This window comes from Chelonia mydas, chromosome 5, assembly GCF_015237465.2.
Source record: "Chelonia mydas isolate rCheMyd1 chromosome 5, rCheMyd1.pri.v2, whole genome shotgun sequence".
Taxonomy (NCBI): domain Eukaryota; kingdom Metazoa; phylum Chordata; order Testudines; family Cheloniidae; genus Chelonia; species Chelonia mydas.
Genome location: NC_051245.2, coordinates 76,533,032 through 76,557,545, shown reverse-complemented (window position 1 = coordinate 76,557,545; position 24,514 = coordinate 76,533,032). Strand labels below are relative to the sequence as shown.

Here is a 24,514-nt window from a genome sequence, read left to right as displayed (position 1 = left end):
GACAAACTCACTAGTTATCTATAGAGAGTAACATGTAATATATCTCCAAACGCTGATAACTTGTCAAGAGTCATAATCATTGTGAAATATATGCATGGGTAATGTTTAAGGAATAATATACTGAAAGTATGCTTGATGGACTTGGAGTAGAAATTGGTCACAAGAAGACAATGTCTTGGTGATGGCCCATATGGGCAAGGGGGAGTTGTCACTCTGCCTTGATTGGCCAATGATGCAGTAGAAGGGCTAGGTTGTTTAGCCCTGCATAATATGAAGGCTACCTCTACACTACACAGCTTTTAGCAACATGGCTGTATCGCCACAGCCATGCCACTAAAAGTTGCGCAGTGTAGCTGCTGTTTGTCGGCTCTCCTGCCGACAACAAAAGACTTCTGCCTCCAATGAGTGGTGTTCACGTTGTTGGCAGGCGAGTGCTCCTGCTGACAACGCTGTTCACGCTGGCACTTGTTGCAGCAAAAAGTTTGTCTTTTAGGGTGGTTTTTTTTTTTGTTTGGGTGTTTTTTTTTGTCGTTCAATTGCCAGTGTAGACATAGCCTAAAACTTTTGAATGGGAAACCAGGAGAGGCAACAAGAAACAATCAAAACCACTTAAAAGTAAAAAAGAAACTTTACAGCTCGGCAGGGTTTCGCCCTATCTGTGAATAGAAACCAAACACACTTTTCAGGATAATATAGTGTGGGGAAGGACACTGCATCCATTCATTGAGGAAACCCCTCATAAACATTTGGATCCTGGTTCTAGAGAAAACAGCCAGTTCTGCAACAGACTGAGTTTTGGTGGGAGGGGAGGAAAATCGACTTTCTTAGATAAGAAAGGTATCTATTGATAAGTGTAGATCCAGGTTCATGCTTCATCCTTCTTTCTTTTTTTTTTTTTTTTTAAATTGTAACCATTTTTTTTCACCACTTTTTTTTTTTTTTATTTCTAGTTCGGTCTTTATTGTTTGAAAACTACTTTTGTTTTATTATAATTGCTCACAAGCTCTGTGTGGTTTACAGGAGCAGTGGTTTAAGGTAAAACTGGGGTGCGTCTTTGGGTGCAGAGGGTCTGGAATATCTATGAGTAGCCAGGGGCTGGATATCACAGGGGAATGATTCAGGAATTGGGATACACCTATTGTTAATCTGAAAGGGGAAGCTAGGGCTGGCATAGCCCAGACCTGAGTGGCTGAAATGTGGTGTTAGGGAACTGACACCCCTGCCTTCAGAAGAGGGAGTCTCATATGGTAGCTGGGGAACAAGGTGACTGTCAGTCCTGGGTTCCCTGAGAACTGTCACAACAAGACAGTTCAATGCAGTGTTAAATGGCATCACGTTAAATAACCTATATTCAGGGTTGGCTCCCTTCAGCCTAACTCACTCCTCTAAATTCTTTCACCCTTCCCTGGAAGGAGGAATAAGGGCATATGTGAAAGGTTACCTAAGTTTGTGAAGACTCAAGGTCTTCCCTGTTTCCTGTAGGCTAATAGGCACCACCAGGTATCTCCTACGTCTCCTACTCAAGTTTGTCTCTGGGATATTGAGCTCTCACCCACAAATTGTGACAAATTATGGGCTTTACTTAAGATGAAAATTTCATCTTTTAATTCTTCACTCCTTATTAACTTAAAATCGGGCCTCCATGATGCTGTGAGGAAGATGGAAAAACTATCGGACATTCTGCTCTTATTTCCCCAAAGGAAAATTTTCCTTCCTGACCCCAAAAAACAGTGATCTGATCAGACTACAAATCTTGGAAACACCAGTCAAATTGGGAGGATGGGGCATTTACCTCAGCAGAATGGCTGCTGCTTGTCCTTTAGATCTTTAAATATAGAAAAGAGGTGGCACAATGAAAGAATCATTTCTCTTTTCCTTCAAAGCCAGTTGGTCAGGAAGGAGAGATGGAGAAACCCCGTTTTATTCCTCTTCCCCGCACCACCCTGTCCAGGCATGACCTCCACTTGTGTTCTGGGTGGAGGCACTGGGAAATAATAGAAGGGCCCGGTCCTTCTCTCTCTTCTCAAGACCACAGTAGGGTGAAGGGCTACAGATCTAAAGAGGAACTGTGGTGCAGGAGGAGAACCTGGAGTGGCTGGGGAAGGAGACTCCGACTAGGAGCCAGGAGGGAAGTGGGCACTGGATATCAATGAAGATGGAGAATATAGTGGGCGGGGGGGCAACTGGAGGCTGTGTATGTAGAGGGGTGAGACTAGGGTTTGCTTGGAGAAGAAGACTAGAATTCAAATGAGGAACTTGGAGTGGAGACAGACTAGCTAGGTGAGAGAATGGGAGTGGTCTGGAAGAGCCAGGAACAGGAAGGAGATGGGGAGGAGACAGGGACAATTTGGAGGAAATGGCAGAAGGAGTCATGCTTGGGGGTTGGGGTGGGGAATGGGCATGTGAATAGGTGTCTGCTAGAGCACACTCCCCTCCAGAGCCTAGGATTTCCAAGTCATCCGAGTCTCTCAATTGCTTTACCCACTGGTAAAATATTCTGGTCCACATAGAAGATGCCAGTCTGATACATGATTAGTTACGTTGTTAGCTCAAGCAGTTGGTGTCTGTGTGATGGATCTAAAGGTTCCAACTCTGCTGGTGGCCCAGGTGGATAGCAGTCTGATGCTCCATGATGTAATTTTGGGGAGGGGTGTTTTTCAGTTGTGTGGGGTTTTTTTGGTTTGGTTTGGTTTTTTTTAGAACAGATGAAATACACAAATCTGGAAATCTAGAAGAACATAACAATATAAATTCAATTCTCTTCTCTTAAAGTACCTGCTCTGCTTTCTGGGCTAGATCCTAAAAGTATTTTAGCAGTCCTGAATGAGGAAGAAGGCTATCATCAAATTGGACCACCAGAATATTGCAGAGAATACTTTGTTTTGTCTGTGACTATAGCATTTGCCACGCAGCTGGAACAGGTAATGATTATTCACCTTTAAGACCATTATGCCAATAAAACTTTATAGTATGTGAAAAAGTAATGGTTTTGCTATTGTTTTCCCATTTCTTGTATTTCCTGTATTTATCTTTTAAATCTTCTTCTGGTGAAAGAATAGTATTCATTTTGGGCTAGATTTAAAGTTTATTTTGAAAAATTATGCATTACTTTATACTTGGTAACAATAATTTTATTATGTGGACAGTGTAAGATTTAGGATGTCAAACCATTCATTTATTGTCTTCAAGCATTTGGGTTTGTTAGTGATGAGATAGGTACATTAAAAGTACGTTGTCGTCACTCAGCAACCTTAACTGATTTCTAAAATAGTGGGTTTTGGTTTTTTATTTGGAAATTGCCAAGTTGTTGGGTTTTTAAATTTTTTTTCTTTGTGTAATTAAATTTAGAATTACAAGCAATCAAATCAACCTAATCATGGAACTGTAGTTGCAAGTTTAAATGTGGAGAAATTCTCCCTTCTCCCTAATAAAATGTTACACACTTACTTAGCTGAAGCTTGAAAACTTTTGGTCCTTCATCTTCAAAAACGGAGATCTCTGCCATTTGAGCTGAAGGAAGCTCTGTTTTCTGTAGAAATACCCCTGAGTTCCTTCTAAGATGCAGCCAGCCCAGAAAGGATAACATGCTCTCTTTAACACAGTAAATGGGCTCAAAACTATCCAAACAATAACTTTAAATGCAACCTATTTCTTCAAATATAGACATAAATAAATTTAGAGAGATTTAACAAATGGAAAATGTGGAGGGTTCACAACAAGCTGCTTTTTGAATTACAAGGCACAAATAATTGCTAAACATAAGTAATACTTTCAAAGTCAGCATAGTTTTTTAAATCATCTGTAACTCACGTTATTTGAACTTTCTTCAAACCTTACAGAAATAGTCTTCTTTTCCTTAAGTAAATTTGGCAATTTTCCATGCCAAAATCATAGGGAAACAAAATTAGAGCTTTATAATGGAAACTGGTTGCAATCATAGGACCAGATTTTGCTACTTTTACATTGAGTACCTTATTTGAAGGTGGTATTGTTATGCTTTATAAGAAGCATACAGGATCTATTTCAGGGGAAAAGGCAACACACTGTTTATTGGAGATGCAACAATTAGCGTGCACACACGCACTCTGTCTCTCTGTCCCACCAGTCGATGTTATAGTTACCAGTCCGGAGCAACCAAGTGGCCAGCTAGGTTGATCGCTGGTAGGGAGGAGCCGGGTTGTGTTGGTCGCGACATGATGCTCCAGGGAAGTCTTGGCAGGATGAACCCAAAATTTCATGGCAAAGCACCCTGTTTATACAGTGATCTTCCTTCATTGGGACCAATGAGTTTTGCACAGTCACGCTGCAATCAATTGCCATTTGATGAGTGCTTGTTTTCTTAAATTGCTCTTTCTTTCTTCACTTCACTTCACTTCACTTCACTTCACTTCACTTCACTTCACTTCACTGGTCTCTTGGGGAGATACCCCATGCTGGTTTTGATCACAGCTATCTTGTCCCGATAAGTGCTTGCCTCATCTTTAGGGTCATCAATCTGCCCTCCTTTGACATCTCAATAGGGGCATGTTGCAATCTTCTGGCGCCTTTACATCTGTCCTCCCTAGAACATCTGGTCTGGTGATGGTCATCACACTTATCTTCTAATACACATGTTCCTCATTCACACACAAAGCAGGATTGATTTACAGAGAACATTTGAACAGGAACATCAAATTGCAATGCAGGAGAAAACAATCATTGCATTCTTTTACTTATTTCAAAATACTAATTTTAAACCTACAACAATAAACCTTCTAAAGGTCTATTACTGCCTTGAAATCCGCTTCAGACACAAGGTTCTGGCAGATGCATCTTTACCAATGGCACATGAGGCCATTCCTTTCTGCTTTCAGAAAGGGTGGCTGGCAGAATACAATCAAATCGTATCCTACATCAATACATTTAATACATGCTACATTATTATTCTTTATCTTTCATTCTAAATGATATGAAATACAACCATAAAATCCTAATACTACAGTATGATCTAGTCGCTGGGGCACTGAAATGGGAATCAGGAGACCTGGGTTCTATTTCCATCTCTACCATTGACTTGTGTGACTTTGGGCAAGTCATTACACATCTGTCTTTCTGACCTCCCTTGTTTGATTGTTTCCAAAGTGCTGAGAATCTTGACTCTCTTACTATGTGTTTGTACAGTTTCTATTGTGTTTGGGGCCTTGATTTAAGTTGGGTCCTCTAGGCACGAATGTGTAATACGAATTAGGACTGTCAAGTGATTAAAAAAATTAATCACGATTAATTGCTCTGTTAAACAATAATAGAATACCATTTATTTAAGTATTGATGTTTTCTACATTTTCAAATATACTAATTTCAGTTATAACACAGAATACAAAGTGTACAGTGTTCACTTTATATTTTCTATTACAAATATTTGCACTGTAAAAAACAAAAGAGCATTTCTCAATTCACCTAATATGCAAGTACTGTAGTGGATTCTCTTTATCATAAAAGTTGAACTTACAAATGTAGAAATTATGAGTGTAAAAAAAAAAACAAAAACCTGCATTCAAAACTCTAAAACAATGCAGAACTTTAGAGCCTACAAATCCACTCAGTCCTATTTCTTCAGCCAGTCACTCAGACAAACAAGTTTGTTTACAATTGCAGGAGATAATGCTGCCAGCTTCTTGTTCACAATGTCACCTCCAGTGAGAACAGGTGTTCGCACGGCACTACTGTAGCCAGCATCGCAAGATATTTACGTGCCAGATGTGCTAAAGATTTGTATGTTAATGCTTCAACCACCATTCTAGAGGACGTGCATCCATACTTACGACAGGTTCTGCTCGATAACAATCCAAAGCAGTGCAGACTGATGCATGTTCATTTTCATCATCTGAGTCAGATGCCACCAGCAGAAGGTTGATTTTTCTTTTTTGGTAGTTTCCACATCGGAGTGTTGCTCTTTTAAGACTTCTGAAAGCATGCTCCACACCTCATCCCTCTCAGACATTGGAAGGCACTTCAGATTCTTAACTCTTGGGTCGAGTGTTGTAGCGATCTTTAGAAATCTCACGTACCTTCTTTACGTTTTGTCAAATCTGTAGTGTTCTTAAAATGAACGTGTGCCGAATCATCATTCGAGACTACTATAACATGAAATATATGGGAGAATGTGGGTAAAATAGAGCTGGAGATACACAATTCTTCCCCCAAGGAGTTCAGTCACAAATTTTAATGAATGCATTTTTTTTTTTTTAATAAGCTTCATCCGCATGGAACCATGTCGTTTGGAATGGTGGCTGAAGCATGAAGGAGCATATAAATCTTTAGCGCATCTGGCATGTAAATACCTTGCAATGTCAGCTACAAAAGTTCCATGCAAACTCCTGTTCTCACTTTCTGGTGACCTTGTAAATAAGAAGAGGGCAGCATTATCTCTTGTAAATGTAAACAAACTTCTTTGTCTTAGCGATTGGCTGAACGAGAAGTAGGACTGAGTGGATTTATAGTTTTGCATTGTTTTATTTTTGAGTGCAGTTATGTAACAAAAAATCTACATTTGTAAGTTCCTCTATCACAATGAAGAGATTGCATTACAGTACGTGTGTGAGGTGAACTGAAATACTGTTTCTTTTGTTAATTGTTTTTACAATGCAAATATTTGTAAAAAATATAAAGTGAGCACTGTACACTTTGTATTCTGTATTGAAATAAATATATTTTAAAATGTAGAAAAATATCCAAAAATATTTAATAAATTTCAATTGATATTCTACTAACAGTGTGATTTTACATATGCAATTAATCACTATTAATTTTTTTGAGCTAATCGTGTGAGTTAACTGTGATTAATTGACAGCCCCAAAACAAATTAAAGCTACCCCACAAGTAGTCCCATTGAAGTCTTTCAGATTGCATCTGGAGTAAAGTACCACTTAGCATGAGGAAGAGTGGCAGAATCTGGCCATTAATATGGAAATACTGACTCTCCATGTATACATATATTTTAAAACATTTTTGCAGTCTGGGATTTAGGTTAGTTTGGTCTTCTGGAGTTTGAGACAGTTTTAGCTACAGTATTTATAACTCTAACCAGATGCTTGAAGGCAGCTGTAATTATTTGTGTTTAAAAAATATATATATATTAATTGATTTTTCTTCCCCACACTTAGTTAATTCCTAGTACAATGAAACTTCCAGAACGACAGCCTGAGTTTTTCTTTTATTATTCGTTACTGGGAAATGATGTAACAAATGAACCCTTCACTGATTTAATCAATCCAAACTTTGAGCCAGAGAGAGCATCCGTTCGAATACGCAGTACTGTTGAAGTCCTTCAAGTTTATTTTTCTGCACAGCCAAAAATACAGGTAAATAGTTTCTTCTCGCCTATGGTAACCTATATTAAGTATAATTCTGTTCAGATCTAAACTTGCCAGTCTAGAACTTAAATGAAGTAGACTTCGAAATCAATAATGTTATATAGATTGCTAATCTTTTGTCTTGTTATTTTTAAGCTTATTGCGTAATATTTAAAAACCCCTCTTAGAGCTTTATTCTGCTCCCGTCAAAGTCAATAGAAAAATTGGCAAATGGAAGTAGGAGTGGTCCTAAGTGAGACAATTGATTAGAGAGTCACATAGCAGACATAACACATTTTGTCCTTTTTAGTAGTCTGTTCTTTAAATGTGAAGCGTAGAGCTGATTTTATAGGTTTTTTTCCTGTTGTACATCTTCTCTACTGAACTATACAGTATTTTTTTTTAGTTTTATATTTTAAACCATTTTAATTGGTTTAAATAATATTACTCTGTACCTAAAATTATTTCGGATTGTTGCATTTCACAATTGAATAGTATTTGGTTTACAAAGAGTCTTTAAATTTATATTTCTGTAGATAAGACTGTGCTGAGCTGGCATATTAGAATTTAACCTTGATGACTTCCTGCCTTGGAAAAAAAAAAAAGCCAGACATACAAAATACTTCGTATCTTTTTTCTTTATCATTTTAAAAGAACTAATGCTTATTGTAAAAACTTTGAAATAAGCATAGTGGGCTGGATCCTCATCTGGTCTGTATTGGTGTCACTCCATTGGTATGAATGGAACAATTCATCTGCTTAAAGTTAAGCACATACTTGTGTGCTTTGCTGAATGGATGTCAGAGTGCTTTGCACCATTCAAGGCCTTCATCATTTGCTACAAAGGCATATTTATTGTTAAGGAAGATCAGATTTATTGATAGGGTTTAACAAAGACAAGAAAGAATAGCTGCTGTTTTTTCCAGGGAAACTTTTGTTTGGTGTATACATTAAAAAGGAGCTCATGTTGTGAGACTAGATATGCTTATATGCACTTCTTAGGACCAGACTTTACTCGGGTGTGCAAAGCAGCAAAGTCGTCTTGAAATCAACAAGAGTTGTGTGCACATATTTGAGCACAGAATAATAACCCTAAGCCAGGAATTAAAGAGCACTAGACTTCCCCTGGTAGTTCATAAAGTCTTTATTGTTAGGATGATACTTGAAGTATGTGGATGCATCCACGTACTTCAACATACCTTTTTGCCTTTGTATATGGCTATGTCTACACAACGCAGCTTTTAGTGACACAGCTGTGCTGCTACAGCCGTACTGCTAAAAGGCGCACACTGTAGCCACTGTTCGTTGGCTCTCCTGCCAACAAAAAACTTCCACCTCCATCTCCTGCCGACAAAGCGCTGTTCATGCTGGCACTTGTCATCGGCAAACCTTTTGTCTTTCGGGGGTGTGGGGTTTTATTTGTTTTGTTGTTTGTTTGGTTTTTTTTAACACCTCTGAATGACACAAGTTATATCTTTCACTTGCCAGTGTAGACATAGCGTATGGCACTGTGGTGTAGATAATTGTGTATCTTGGCTATCTACTACAGTGCCTGCTCTGAGAGAACCCTTGCCCAGGTTGATACAGAGATTTTAGGGTCTATTTACACCACTCCAGCCCTTTACTCAGCGTAAAGAGACTGGAGGGGGCTGGATCTCACTCTTAATCTTTTTTTTTCTTCACTCCTTTTTAGAAAGAGGTTCAGTTTCAGACATTGGCAGTGGGAGATATAAATACATATCTCAAAGTTATTTTCTGAGCACTTCTTTTTATAATAGATCCATCTTTGCTGTGGGGACCAGTCTCTTGGAAGCACTGAAATACCACTAACTGGATTGCTGAAGAAAGGAAATGTGGAGATTGATCAGCACCCTGTGGCAGTTGAAGGGGCATTCAGCCTTGTCCCACCAAATAGAGCCAAGCAAAAATTGCCACCATTGGCCTTAGATATGGCTCCTACTGTTGGGATATCAGTAACCCTACAAAAGGAAGGCATAAATACCCAGGTACAATCCACTCATTTAGATTGTGATTCAGCTACTGTTCTAAAAGATAAAAAATAAGTGACTTTGTTGAATCAGATTTTACATTTTAAATCATGAAAAGAAAAGCCTGAAAGAACAAGCTACAGTATATTTGTTACTCTTTTTACAGCTCCATCTCTGTTTTCCATGCCATAAGAGTAATCTTAAATTCTGTAAATATAGTACAGAGTTTTTCAGTGCGAACTATGATTAATAAGAAAATTTGTATTTTGTTCAGTCATTGATCCACTTAGACCTTCAGACTGAGCCAGAACACTCGCAGAAAAGAGTTTTGTCTCCCACACGGGATAAAACAAAGAGCCCAGAGCAAAGATCTCAGAGCGCCCCTTCTGCCCCACTTCAGAATGGCCATTCTCCTCCCACAAAAGATGAAGCAACAGAGAGCGAAGTAGAAAGTCTTCAATATGACAGGGGCACAAAACTAAACAAAAAAGGTAGGTGATTTATAATTATGAATATTGATCGGCATAAACCAACTATTCTTAAATGTTTTCATAGCACAACACACAGATTACCTCCTGGACTCATCCTCTCCCATTTGTGATTGTATAAAAATATTGCTAGAGCATGCCGGGGTGTAATCAGGAAGGCCAAGGCACGATTGGAGTTGCAGCTAGCAAGGGATGTGAAGGGTAACAAGAAGGGTTTCTACAGGTATGTTAGCAACGAGAAGAAGGTCAGGGGACGTGTGGGACCCTTACTGAATGAGGGAGGCAACATAGTGACAGATGATGTAGAAAAAGCGGAAGTACTCAATGCTTTTTTTTTTTTTTTTTTGCCTCGGCCTTCACAGACAAGGTCAGCTCCCAGACTTCTGCACTGGGCAACACAGTATGAGGAGGCGGTGAGCAGCCCTCAGTGGTGAAAGAACAGGTTAAGGACTGTTTAGAAAAGCTGGACATGCACAAGTCCATGGGTCCAGATCTAAAGCATCCAAGGGTGCTTAGGGAGTTGGCTGATGTGATTGCAGAGCCATTGGCCATTATCTTTGAAAATTTGTGGTGATCAGGGGAGGTCCCAGACAATTGGAAAAAGGCAAATATAGTGCCCATATTGAAGAAAGAGAACCCAGGGAACTGCAGACCAGTGAGCCTCACGTCAGTCCCTGAAAAAATCATGGAGCAGGTCCTCAAGGAATCAATGCTGGAGGAGAGGAAGGTGGATCAGGAACAGTCAACATGGATTCAACAAGGGCAAGTCATGCCTGACCAACCTGATTGCCTTCTATGATGAGATTACTGGCTCTGTGGATATGGGGGAAGTGGTGGATGTGACACATCTTGACTTTAGCAAAGCTTTTGATACGGTCTCCCACAGTATTCTTGCCAGCAAGTTAAAGAAGTATGGATTAGATGAATGGACTATAAGGTGGATAGAAAGCTGGCTAGATTGTCAGGCTCAATGGGTGGTGATCAATGGCTTGATGTCTAGTTGGCAGCCGGTATCAAGCGGAGTGCCCCAGGGGTTGGTCCTGGGGCAGGTTTTGTTCAACATCTTTATTAATGATCTGGATGATGGGATGAATTGCACTCTCAGCAAGTTCGCAGATGACACTAAGCTGGGTAGATGGGGGAGAGGTAGATATGCTGGAGGGTAGGGATAGGGTCCAGAGGGACCTAAACAAAGTAGAGGATTGGGCCAAAAGAAATCTGATGAGGTTCAACAAGGACAAGTGCAGAGTCCTTCACTTAGGAAGGAAGAATCCAATGCACTGCTACAGACTAGGGACCGAGTGGCTAAGCAGCAGTTCTGCAGAAAAGGACCTGGGGATTACAGTGGATGAGAAGCTGGATATGAGTCAACAGTGTGCCCTTGTTGCCAAGAAGGCCAACGGCATATTGGGCTGTATTAATAGGAGCATTGCTAGCAGATCAAGGGAAATGACTATTCCCCTCTATTCGGCACTGGTGAGGCCCCACCTGGAGTATTGTGTCCAGTTTTGGTCCCCCCACTACAAAAGGGATGTGGACAAATTGGAGAGAACCCAGTGGAGGGCAATGAAAATGATTAGTGGGCTGGGGCACATGACTTACAAGGAGAGGCTGAGGGAACTGGGGTTATTTAGTCTGCAGAAGAGAAGAGTGAGGGGGGATTTGATAGCAGCCTTCAACTAACTGAACGGGGGTTCCAAAGAGAATGGAGCTAGGCTTTTTCTCAGTGGTGGCAGATGACAGAACAAGAAGCAATGGTCTCAAGTTGCAGTGGGGGAGGTCTAGGTTGGATATTAAGAAACACTGTTTCACTAGGAGGGTGGTGAAGCACTGGAATGGGTTACCTAAGGAAGTGGTGGAATCTCCATCCTTAGAGGTTTTTAAGGCCTGGCTTGACAAACCCCTGGCTGGGATGATTTAGTTAGTGTTGGCTCTGCTTTGAGCAGGGAATTAGACTAGATGACCTTCTGAGGTCTCTTCCAACCCGAATATTCTATGATTCTATATCCTTGTGGCAAATAAGAATTGCTTATGTGGAAAAAAAATATTAGAGTAGTTAATGTATTGTAGCTGCCTTTTTAATGTGTGTTAGCAGCTGAAAATAAGTAGAAGAGCCAGCCCCAAGTAACCAGTGCACTGTAGACCACTAGTGGTCCATGGACAGCAGTTAGACCAGCAATGCCACAAATATCTAAAGACCTTTCTCTGAATTTGGGAATTGATGGATTAGAGATTTTAGATAAAAATCTTTTAAGATACTCTCTTGAATTTGTTTGAAGAGTAGGTGAAAAGGTCTGATGTGAAAAAATACATTAAATGGGGAAGGAGAGGAAGAGCGTAGGATATTTAACCCTGAAGTTCTATTAAGAGGGATTAGATTTAATTGATTTTTGCTAAATATTGACCATTATGGAAGCCCCAGTCTTGGTTCCTTGGCTAAGGTTGAGTTGAATTTTCCCATTTTCTACTGTGTGTGGAGGGAGTGGGAAGAAGAAGAAAAACCTATTGTCTTTTAAAAATCAGTTTTCTTGTCATCAGTAACTACAATCATTATTGTACACTAATCATAACTGTGTGGTTATTGCATCCAGTCACTGCAGGGTAGAATGAAGGTGGATTGGGTGCCTTAATTATGCATTTCTATACTTGAATATATCTAGATTTCTTTTGAGTTAATCTTAACTCTGAATTACCTGGGTTTGCAATGCTTGATTTTGAGGTAATTCAACATCCCTGCAATTTGTTTTACTCTTAAGTTACTGATGTGTACTCATCCTTAACTCTGGTTTTACATAGTTTTTATCAGGGAATCAACGAGAATGAATTGAGTTATTTTACTAGATAAAATAACCTAAACTACATCGGACAAAACAAATGAAGGGGGAAAAAAATACATTTTTTAATAGGTACGGTTCTTGATTTTTATTTTCTCACTCACTAACTCACATCACTTTTCCCCAGTCCCTGGTGCAAAATAATAAGACCTTATTGTAACAAAACAATATGGACATTTGCTTTTATACGTGTTCTAAAGCTGGTTGGAATTCTTTGAAATTTGGACAAAAATGGAAACACAATGTTCATGACTCTTTTTTTTTTTTTTGACCAGCTCAGTGAGTAATTACTTTCCCAATTGTAGGCCACTTGGTGTCTGAGAACACATCTATGACTATAAATGTACATTAATTTGTCTGTAGATTATCTGGACAATACCAAGTACCACAAACATAAAGCATTTTTGATATTGCCCAAACAGTCAGCGATAGCATAAAAACATAGACAAAGGAGTCCCAACAAGGGTGTGGGTGGGGTGATCCAACAGGGATATTTGTATTTAATAAAATAAAAATCAAAGAACAAAGCCCAGAAGAGATAGTGACACTGTCTGTTGACTATTATTAAAGAGTCCAAAGAGGCATATTAGTCAAGCAATATGATTGGCGAAACATCCCAAGACAGTGGAATCAACAAGGACTCAAGTTTATTTGCTAAATGGCTTCTTGTTGCTTGGCTTTCTGGGAATGGTCCTATACTATACTACAGGGGGGAAACTCTGGGTCTCGATTCTGCTCCCTTTATTCAGGCAATAGCCCTTTAATCGTTAATAGAGTTTCTCTAAGAAAAGTGAGCAGGATTGGGCCCTTAATGTGAAACATAAAAGGGGAAAAAATCATGAGCACAGGAGTCAATCTATAGTTATGAGGGAAACTGCAGGGTTGTATTTGCTGGCTGGTGTTTTTTTTGTTTTTTATAATAGACATTTTTGCGAGGGTGGAAGTAGTTTATTCCTAAGTCATTTCACAATTATCTTTCAGAGCTGATGGTTGAATCTTGCAAAGAAGTTAACAAACAAGAGTGAAGGGCTAACAGTTTTCAAATCTCAGAGCAGAGCAAAGTCACCTTTACAGTCAGAGCTGCAAAATTCATGTAATGCTCACTAATGTTCAGTCACAGAAAACTCTAATCAATGCAACTCTGTTTAAAAACTGAAAATAGACATATTTGTTTCCATATACCCCTGAAAATGTCAACTTTTTTGCTTAGATTCATTCTTTAAAATTGTAAGTTGCTACAGATTTGTAATGTGTGTCATGACCTCTGATTCCTGTCCGGTAATTTTGGCTACATAATGCAATTAATGAATCTTTTCAATAAAGGGTAAAATACTAGATTTTTTTTTTAACTGCCCTCAAACTGTTTTCAGTGGATCCCTCTATATATTGAATAGCATACTTTGAAAGCCATCATATTTAGCTTTCTCCTGTACCTTTTTTATATTGCTACTTTTAATGCTATAAAACACCAGCTAGCAGAAGATGGATGAGTTTTTCTTTATTTTACCTCTTTATTAGTATGAGACCCATCTTCAAAAATCTGACAGAAAATTGCACCAGATTTGAAAGACCAAAAGCAGAAGAACCAGTGTTTTAAGGATATGCTGTAGTAACAAATTAAAATTAGTTTCAATTATAAAAGATAACCCTGTCGCTATCTTAGATCATAAAATAGGTTGAGGAGTGAATAAACATATCTTTTGAGATTTGAAGAAGCCATGCCTTGGTAGTCTCATTCATCAAACCCACAACTTGACCTGCTGTCAGCTCCCTGGAGAAGCATTTGGAAAGGTAGCATGTAGATGGTAGGGCACTGGACTGGAACTCAGGAGGCCTGGCTGGCCAGCTGCTGGATCTTGGGCAAGACACACAATCTTTCTGTGCCTCAGTTTTCCCACCTGTAAAATTGAAATAAAACTTCTCTGAAGTGCTTTGAGATCTGAGGATGAAAAGTTCTATATAAGAGAGAGGCATTATTACTTAATCTAAGAACTTTCATTTCACACCCAGGACAAGCCTGGGAGTTTGCTTCTTTCCAAGTAAAGGATCTACCCAGACTATTTATCTGATACTTCATCCCTTCAAGGAAAGCTTTTACAATCTGTCCAACTGTTTTCCTTGGTAATTTGCATGTGGCTAACATGCTATTTTATTGTACATACTTACTAAACTCTTAATAGTGTTTCTTTACAAGTTTTGATGCTCCCTAAAATCTCAGCATCGAGTTCTAAAATTAGTGCCAAAAGACCCTCTTCTTTACCTGTTTTGTCAAATTGAATATACTTACCAGTGCTATAAGTAATGAATGCCCATTTTAAAGTGGATGGTAAAGTAGCCTCCCGTTTGATATACTTTCTCATACACAGTGTAAAGCTATGATCATATGGGATTTTATCTTTCCAAATGGTTTTCTCTACTTGAAAAGTAGTAACTTAAAAATTGGAATGCCATTTCTCGCATCTAATGTAATTTAGATTGTAGAGTGTTTCAGAGTGGCAACCTGTCTATTCCCATTTAAAGTGCCAGGCATGTCATTGTATCGTGTATAAATAATGTTATTTTGGACAAAATGGAGGATAAAACACCTTGTATTTGTATTTTCAGCCTTGAATGCTCTAGCACCTGTTTCTCAGTCCCACCCCGGAGCTGCGTCCAATGCTTCTGAGTCTGCTTCGGGGCAAAAAATTGCAGTTCCAGCAGCATCGCATCATTTTTGCTTTTCAATAGATTTACAAAGTATTCACAATCTAGAGGTTGGGTTTCCAGTCAATTGCATTTTAAGGTATGAATATTTTAGCTGATGACCTTACCGTAAGAAAGGGTATTGGGTTTTGTTTTGTTTTTTGTTTTTGTCCCTCTTCCACCCCCATTTTAAAAAACTACACACGGTTTGGAATATTGGTAGCACAGGCAATCTGATGCCTTCTCAAGTAGCAGCCTTTCAGTGGTGGGCAAAACACTTTGAAGAGTTAGGGTTGCTCATAACAAATGAAAGTTGAGAGAGTTCTAGTAGTGTATAAAACATAGTATGTACTTATATTGGATTTTCCTATTGTGCCTATCACTTGAAAATTTCAGACCATGTGATATAGACTGTCACTCAACCCTAAGAAAAGAAAGGAAGATTGTTTGTTTCTTAGGTTCAAGTCATTTTTAGGCTCGAGTGGGATCTTCTGGATTGTAAGGGAACACACCTTCCCACCTAATTTCTAAATGGAAGAAGAGGTAGAGAAAATGCACTCCAGTACAGCAGATCTCAAATTGTCGTCATGCATCACATGTGAGCATTTCTTTTAGTAGTTAAGACAAAGAATATTTTTTTCCTATTTAGTATATTCCAAAATAATTGTGCTGACGACAGAGATGATTTTTCTTCAAAGACCCAAAGAGCAAACAAATATTCTAACTAACAAGTTGATATGCATTATCAGTTACATTTTCAGTGAAGGTCTAAACTAACTTTTTAAACAGCAGTATTTACATTTATCAGCAGCAGGAGCTTAAGCAGCTTTTTCAAATACAGATCTGGAATGGAGTAGAAATCTAAATTTCTTATTGGCTTGTGGGGTTTTTTTGTTTGTTTAAGGGCTTATTGTTTTCAGGGTTTAAATGTAATTGTTTGTAGCTAACATCCAATTTAAATACTTGTTGATATCTGCAATCTAAGTCAGATATGAAAATTCCTTTTCCCCCACACCCTTATAGAAACTAGATGCTATAGAAGGCTAAAATGTTAAATATAACTTTCATAGTCCTGAAGATTAGCAATAACTATAAAGGGCACTTGTGTTCAAATGACAATAAACTTTGGCTCTGACTCTGCTGTTAACATAAATGGGAGCTGCTGAACATCAAGGGCCAAATTCTGATGTTGGATATGCTTGTACAACTGACATTTGCACATGCATATTCCAAAAGTAGAATTTGGTCCTAACCTTCTCGCGTCATCAACTGATGATGATTTTCCAGACTTTCTTGCCTACAAGAATATGACGAGTTCAATTTGCCTTTTCTATTTTCTCATTAGGTACTCATATCCATTTTTTGGTAGTGCAGCACCTATTATGACAAACCCTCCTGTAGAAGTGAGAAAAAACATGGAAGTTTTTCTACCCCAGTCCTATTGTGCATTTGATTTTGCAACTATGCCTCATCAGCTTCAGGACACCTTCTTCAGGTAGCACTTGTATTTTTATCTTATTACACGAAGCATTATTTAACTGTTTTTTTAATATAGAAAATATTTGTAAATCCTAAGCTTTTTAATTTAGTGTCTTAGAATAATTTGTGTAAAAGAGAAATCCAGCAGTTAGTAACCAAGAATACCTAAGATATTTTTCTGGCCCTTTGAGGCTGTATAGTCTAGCATATAAAGATCAGATTGTTCAAACTTTACTCATATTTGTGAACATTTACTTAAACAGGAAATGTGGTGATATCAATTGGAGCATCTGTTTGGGTAAATTCTTATCAAAGTAAAGGCTACATGATGTAGCCTGGAAAAAAAACAGTTTTGCTTTCGCAGAATCATAGTAAGTTTTCTAGGTGTGTAACCTACGCTAGCTGGACTTGGAGTCTGGCAATCAAACTAGCCATAACCTGTGAAACATAGTTGCTGTAAGGAAAAAAAAAAAAAGAAATTGTTTGTAGTGGAATGTTTCCCCACTACATTGCTCCCTTTTTGTAGGCATGTGAATAGAGTGGAGAATAGCTTTCACACATACTCCCACCATAAAGCCTAAAACAAAGTGGCATTTTGGAAAGAAGGGTAGAGGAGAGAGGTTTTGTAGATGCAGTAAATAAATCATGATTGGTATTTTCAGAAATGGAAAAGACCTATAAGATCATCCAATCCATCACCATGTCAGTGCAGGATTGTTCTCTGTATAGAAACTGGAACAGGGTAGCGATCTAGCCAAAGTGACGGAATGAAGGAGAAGATGCAGAGTTGTGAGTCAGCCTTTTTCCTGTGGGAATGAAAGGTATCAAGGGTATATTTATGCTGTAGTAAGAATGAGCTAGATTGGTTTGGGAAGTTATTTCTTGCTTTTCCATGTAGGTGAATGTTATCTTTTTGTCTGGCCTACTGATACTAAAATACTCTTCTGTATTTCAGGTTACCACTGCTGGTTGAATTGTGGCACAAAGATAAAATGACTAAAGACATACTTCTGGGAGTTGCCAGGCTGCAGCTTTCAAATGTTTTGGGCTTGGAAAAAACCCGATTCTTGGGTACTAATGGTGAACAGTGTTGGCGTCAGACCTGTAGTGAAACAGTTGGTGTTATGGCAGCACAAGGGTAAAACCTTTTTAAAAAAAAAATATATATATATATTTATATATAGTTTGCATTACAGCATGTCTTACTTTTTTAATTTTATTTGTTTAATATTTTCTTCTGATAAAAGAATTCCTTCCTCCCTCTATTTACCCCTTATCCTACTTTGAAAACCTTTTACTCTTAACTTACATTTAAATCATTAGGTCAGATGCTTGAAAGGGATAGAACTTTACATTCATTGAATTTTATGAATAACTGTAATACATACTGTCATGGTATTTGGGTTTGATTTTTTTCCCATGTTTTAACAACTTTACAGAATTTCTATATAGGAAAAATGTACCTACTATAACTTGATATTCAAAGTGCTGTAGAAACTTAAAGTATTGCTGAAATTTCTGGTAAAATTTGAAAATAGGTAAGAAATGTATGACTGTCCAAAGAAATATTCAGTTGAGCTGCTCTTTGAAGGGATTCTATCATCCTTGTAGGTCAGATTGGGCCCCCAACTTACATTTTTGTAAAACCAAGCCCTAGTCTACACTACAAGTTTAGGTCGAATTTAGCAGCATTAGATCGATTTAACCCTGCACCCTTCCACACAACGAAGCCATTTTTGTCTACTTAATGGGCTCTTAAAATCCACATCTGTACTCTTCCCTGATGAGGGGATTAGCACTGAAATCTACATTGCCAGGTCAAATTTGGGTTAGCGTGAACGCAATTCGACGGTATTGGCCTCCGGGAGCTATCCGAGAGTGCTCCATTGTGACCACTGTGGACAGCACTCTCAACTTGGCTGCACTGCCCAGGTAGACAGGAAAAGCCCTGCAAACTTTTGAATTTCATTTCCTGTTTGGCCAGTGTGGCAAGCTGATCTGCACAAGTGACCGTGCAGACATCATCAGCAGAGGTGACCATGGAGTCCCAGAATTGCAAAAGAGCTCCAGCATGGACCGAACAGGAGCTCCTGGATCTGATCGCTGTATGGGGAGACAAATCTGTGCTATCAGAACTCCATTCCAAAAGATGAAATGCCAAAATATTTGAAAAAATCTCCAAGGGTATGAAGGACAGAGGCTATCACAGGGACCCGCAGCAGTGCCCCGTGAAACTTAAGGAGCTTTGGCATGCCTACCAAAAAACCCAAGAGGCAAACGCCCGCTCGGGGTCAGAGCCCCAGACATGCCGCTTCTGTGATGAGCTGCCTGCAATTCTAGGGGGTGCCCCTACCACTGCCCCACCCCTGTATGTGGACTCCTGCAAGGGGGAAGTCTCACGCCAACAGGGATGAGGATTTTGGGGATGAGGAAGATGATAGCGCACACCAGGCAAGTGGAGAAACCGTTCTCCCCAACAGCCAGGAACTGTTTATCACCCTGGATCCAATACCCTCCCAAGCCGGGCTCCTGAAGGCGGAGAAGGCAGCTCTGGTGAGTGTACCTTTGTAAATATAATAACCGTTTAAAAGCAAGCGTGTTTAATGATTACTTTGCCCTGAAGACTTGGGATGCATTCGCGGCCAGTACAGCTACTGGAAAAATCTGTTAGCATGTCTGGGGATGGGGCGGAAGTTCTCCAGGGACATCTCAATGAAGCTGTCCTGGAGGTACTCCCAAAGCTTTTGCAAAAGGTTTCTGGGGAGGGCAGCCTTATTGCGTCCTCAATGGTAGGACACTTTTTACCACGGCAGGCCAGTAGCTTGTAGTCTGGAATCATTGCATAAGAAAGCATGGCAGCATGTGGTCCAGGTGTTTGCTGGCATTCAAGCAACATCCATTCTTTATCTCTCTGTGTTATCCTCGGGAGAGTGATATCACTCATGGTGAACTGGTTGAAATAGGGGAATTTTATTCAAGGGACATCAGAGGTGGCTGTTCCTGCTGGGCTGTTTGCCTGTGGCTGAAAAGAAATTATCCCCACTGTTAGCCATGCGGTGGGGGGAGGGGTGAAGCGATCATCCCAGAGAATTGATTGAGTGTGTGTGTGTCTGTGTGTGTGTGTGTGTGGGAGGGGGGTTAGTTGGGTTTGTGCTGCATGTTAACCCAAAAACATCAGCCCCTCCTTTTAAATGGCCAATGTGTCTTTTTCAGTTTTACTCTCCCTTTTTTTCCTCCCACAGCTGCAAATGTTTCAACGCTGTGTCTAGCATCTCCATCCCAGAGGCTAGTGCAGATAAGAAGGCGAAAAAACACACTAGCGATGAAATGTTCTCTGAGCTCATGCAGTCCACCCAAACTGACAGAGCCCAGCAGAATGTGTGGAGGCAGACAATGGCAGAGTCCAGGAAAGCACAAAACGAACACGAGGACAGATGGCTGGAGCAACAGGAGAGGTGGTGGCAGCATGATGAAAGGAGGCAGGATGCAATGCTGAGGCTACTGGAGGATCAAACTGATATGCTCCAGCGTATGGTGGAGCTGCAGGAAAGGCACAGACTGCCACTGCAGCCCCTGTGTAATCAACCGCCCTCCTCCCCAAGTTCCATAGTCTCCTCACCCAGATGCCCAAGAATGCGGGCGGCGGGAGAGTCTCCGGGCACCCAACCACTCCACCCTAGAGGACTGCCCAAGCAACAGAAGGCTGGCATTCAATAAGTTTTGAAGTGCAGTGTGGCCTTGTCCTTCCCTCCTCCACCACCCCTCCCGGGCTACCTTGGCAGTTATCCCCCTATTTGTGTGATGAATTAATGAAGAATGCATGAATTTGAAACAACAATGACTTAATTGCCTCTGCAAGTGGTGATCAAAGCAGGGGAGGGCGGTTGGCTTATAGGGAAGTAGAGTGAACCAAGGGAGCGGGTTTTCATCAAGGAGAAAGAAACAGAACTGTCACACCATAGCTTGGTCAGCCATGAAACTGGTTTTCAAAGCTTCTCTGATGTGCAGCATGCCCTGCTGTGCTCTTGTAACCGCCCTGGTGTCTGGCTGCACGTAATCTGCTGCCAGGCGATTTGCCTCAACTTCCCACCCTGCCATAAACGTCTCCCCTTACTCTCACAGATATTGTGGAGCACACAGCAAGCAGTAATAACAATGGGAATATTGGTTTCGCTGAGGTCTAACCGGGTCAGTAAACTGCGCCAGCTTTTAAATGTCCAAATGCACATTCTACCACCATTCTGCACTTACTCAGCCTATAGTTGAACAGCTCGTGACTACTGTCCAGGCTGCCTGTGTATGGCTTCATGAGCCATGGCATTAAGGGTAGGTTGGTTCCCCAAGGATAACTATAGGCATTTCAACATCCCCAACAGTTATTTTCTGGTCTGGAAAGTAAGTCCATTGCTGCAGCTGTTCATACAGACCAGAGTTCCTGAAGATGCAAACATCATGTACCTTTCCCAGCCATCCCACGTTGATGTTGGTGAAAAGTCCCTTGTGATCCACCAGTGCTTGCAGCACCGTTGAAAAGCACCCTTTTGCTTTATGTACTGGCTGCCTTGGTGGTCCGGTCCCAAGATAGGGATATGGGTTCCATCTATGGCCCCACCACAGTTAGGGAATCCCATTGCAGCAAAGCCATCCACTATGACCTGCACATTTTCCAGAATCACTACCCATGATAGCAGCAGCTCAGTGATTGCATTGGCTACTTGGATCACGGGAACCCCCACAGTAGATTTGCCCACTCCAAATTGATTCCCAGCTGACCGGTAGCTGTCTGGCGTTGCAAGCTTCCAGAGGGCTATCGCCACTCGCTTGTGAACTGTGAGGGCTGCTCTCATCTTGGTGGTATTGCGCTTCAGGGCAGGGGAAAGCAAGTCAAAGTTCCATGAAAGTGCCTTTACGCATGCGAAAGTTTCGCAGCCACTGGGAATCATCCCAGACCCGCAACACTATGCGGTCACACCAGTCTGTGCTTGTTTCATGGGCCCAGAATCTGCATTCCATGGCACGAGCCAGCCCCATTGCCACCAGGATGTCCAAATTGCTGGGGCCCGTGCTTTGAGAGAAGTCTGTGTCCATTATCTTCATCACTCTCGTCACCGCACTGCCATCGCCGCCGCCTCCTGCTTTTGCAGGTTCTGATTCTGCACATACTGCATGATAATGTGCGAGGTGTTTACAATGCTCATAACTGCCATGGTGATCTGAGCAGGCTCCATCCTTGCCGTGATATGGCATCTGCAGGAGTGCAGAGTGGCAGCATAAGCAGTCATTCAGTGACAGTGGTTTGCAGACCTACTGCACCGTCTGCTGCCAGGACCCAGCAGTTGAGTGGGCTGCATGCTTGCCGTGTTCTGGGGAGACGAGAGCAGCCGAGCAGTGTTGCAGCGGAAGCGGCCCTGCGAGACCAGCAGGAGAGCAGAGTGGCAGTGGAAGCAGTGGCTGACGACCTGCGAGGTGGATTCATGAGAGTAGGAGAGCAGAGTTGAAGCGGGAGCCCATGAGAGACAACATGGAGAAATTCGCTATTGAGACAAGAGCAGGAGAGTAGAGTGGCAGCAGAAGCGGTGGTTCAATGACAACAGTTAACAGTCCTACTGCACTGTCTGCTGAAAGCAGTGTGGCGCCCACATGAAAAAAAGGCGCAAAACGATTTTCTGCTGTTGTTTTCACAGAGGGAGGGGCGACTGACGACATGTACCCAAAATCACCTGCAACAGTGTTTTTTGCCCCAGCAGGCACTGGGAGCTTAACCCAGAATTCCAATGGGCAGCGGAGACTGCGGGAACTGTGGGATAACTACCCACAGTGCAACGCTCCAAAAGTAGACGCTAGCCTTGGTACTGTGGATGCACTCCTCCGACTTAATGCGCTTAGTGGGAACCCACACAATCGACTGTATAAAATTGCTTTCTAAAAATCGACTTCTATAAATTCAACCTAATTTCGTAGTGTAGATATACCCCAAGATTTCACAAAACTGATTGGAAAGCCAATATAAATATTTCTTGTAATTTGTATATAAATAAACATTCCCTTCTGGTGCTGTACAAATGATAGTACTAGAGTATGAGAAACTGAAACTTAAATTGACTGACTGTCATTTTCCAAGTTAAGAAATGCAAAGATAATCAGAACAAATAGTGAAAAGTAAATTTAGATTTATCTTTTTTTAATAAATCTGAAGTGGTGTTAGTAACATGTAAGGACATTTTTGAAAATAAAAATATTTTAGGACAGTGTCCCTATTAATATCTGTAGACTATAAATATATTGAGAATCATGGACAGTTTCTCAGTATTGCATTAAGTCAAATTTTTCTTTTGCCTGGGAAACAGGCAGTTGGACAACAGTAACTTCAGGCACCATTAAGAGAGTGACAGAGCTGAAAATTCCCACTAATTATTTGTTTGGACAAGTTATGTTTTAAAAATGTTGTGGCTTTTACCTCCTGGAAATAACGTAGCCTATAGCTGGATGTAGTTTTTTCAGATCCAGCTGTAAACACAGCTGCATCCTCCTTCCATGCAAGTTATTAGGTCTGGGTCTGTTCTTAGCTGACAAAACATAGGGTGTAATTGTTTGTTGGCTTTTTTCTCTTTCCCTACTTTTGTTTGTTTGTTTGTTTTTAAATTAGGATAAATACATCTTGGATTGCTCTTTTCGTTTTGGAACATATTATTCTTTTAAAACTTCCCAGCTTGAGGCTGCCCAAAATGAATGTCACTTCCTCAGTATGAAACTTCAGAGTTAGTATGATCAAAGCTTACAAACCTTTATATGTTTGTAATCTTGGGTGACTACAGAGAAGGAGTAGTAAAGTAAAACCCATTCATTAAGGCCTTCATTCAGGAAAGCGCTTAAGCCTATGCTTAACTTTAAATATGTGCTTAAATCCCATTGACTTCAATGCAAGTTAGCTATATGCTTGAGTGCTTTCCTGAATCAGAGTGCACGAGGTTTCATTTAGGTGTCCTAAATCAGTATTGTGATCTATAAGAAACTCAGCAGGAGTTTGTTGGACAGTGTCCTTTAGAGGACTTTCTAATAGTACAATAACTTATTAGAAATTCTCACATTTAGGGGCCTCAACCTTTACACATTATATAAAGTCCCAGTGAAATCAACGGGAGTTAATGCCATTAACTTCAATAAGGCAAGGATTTCACCCCTAGTTTGTAAATGTAAACGTATGTGTAGCTTTTTGCAGGATCATGGTCTAAATTATGACTTCCTTTATAGAATCAAATGGACTTTTCCACAAGAGTGAAAATTTCTGTTCAAAATGAAACACATGGCAGTATTGTACAAAACTTAATCACTAATAGATGACACTTTCAAAAATGCAATTAGCATGTATTTTTACTGTGCAGTGAATTTTAGATACACTCTCGTTTGACATAAAGTATTCATTATAGTACTACATGTTAATTTGATCATGTTCAAAGAGACAATTTACCTTAACATCTCATCTTTTTATGTAAACTACTTACATTTAATATAACCTAGCAAAATAAAAATATTTTTGAATTTGTTTTCAGAAAATCAGAAGTTTAGACAGTTCTGAGAAATTAATTTAATATATGCTTACTTATTCCACTCTCAAATGTAGTTAACTTTTTCCCTTGGAAAATAGAATATAACATAGGTGTAGTTGGAGTTTTATATTTTTGGGGGCAGCTCCAGGTAAGGTCAGTGGGGCC

At 40.2% G+C, this 24,514-nt stretch overlaps 1 protein-coding gene across 7 annotated transcripts in view; it reads left to right on the top strand.

Annotated features, from left to right (window-relative positions):
- CEP120 (centrosomal protein 120) overlaps positions 1-24,514 on the top strand; it is an 82,627-nt gene that overhangs the window by 19,630 nt on the left and 38,483 nt on the right. For all 7 annotated transcript variants that reach the window (XR_005225716.2, XM_043547564.1, XM_043547563.1 and 4 more), the window contains exons 5-11: positions 2,773-2,921; positions 7,143-7,340; positions 9,110-9,337; positions 9,594-9,810; positions 15,246-15,423; positions 16,669-16,818; positions 17,758-17,940. Coding sequence is in view for 6 of the 7 variants with exons in the window: in XM_043547564.1 (XP_043403499.1) it covers positions 2,773-2,921; positions 7,143-7,340; positions 9,110-9,337; positions 9,594-9,810; positions 15,246-15,423; positions 16,669-16,818; positions 17,758-17,940 (1,303 nt within the window). In the remaining variant the exon portion in view is untranslated. The remainder of the gene's footprint in view (positions 1-2,772; positions 2,922-7,142; positions 7,341-9,109; positions 9,338-9,593; positions 9,811-15,245; positions 15,424-16,668; positions 16,819-17,757; positions 17,941-24,514) is intronic.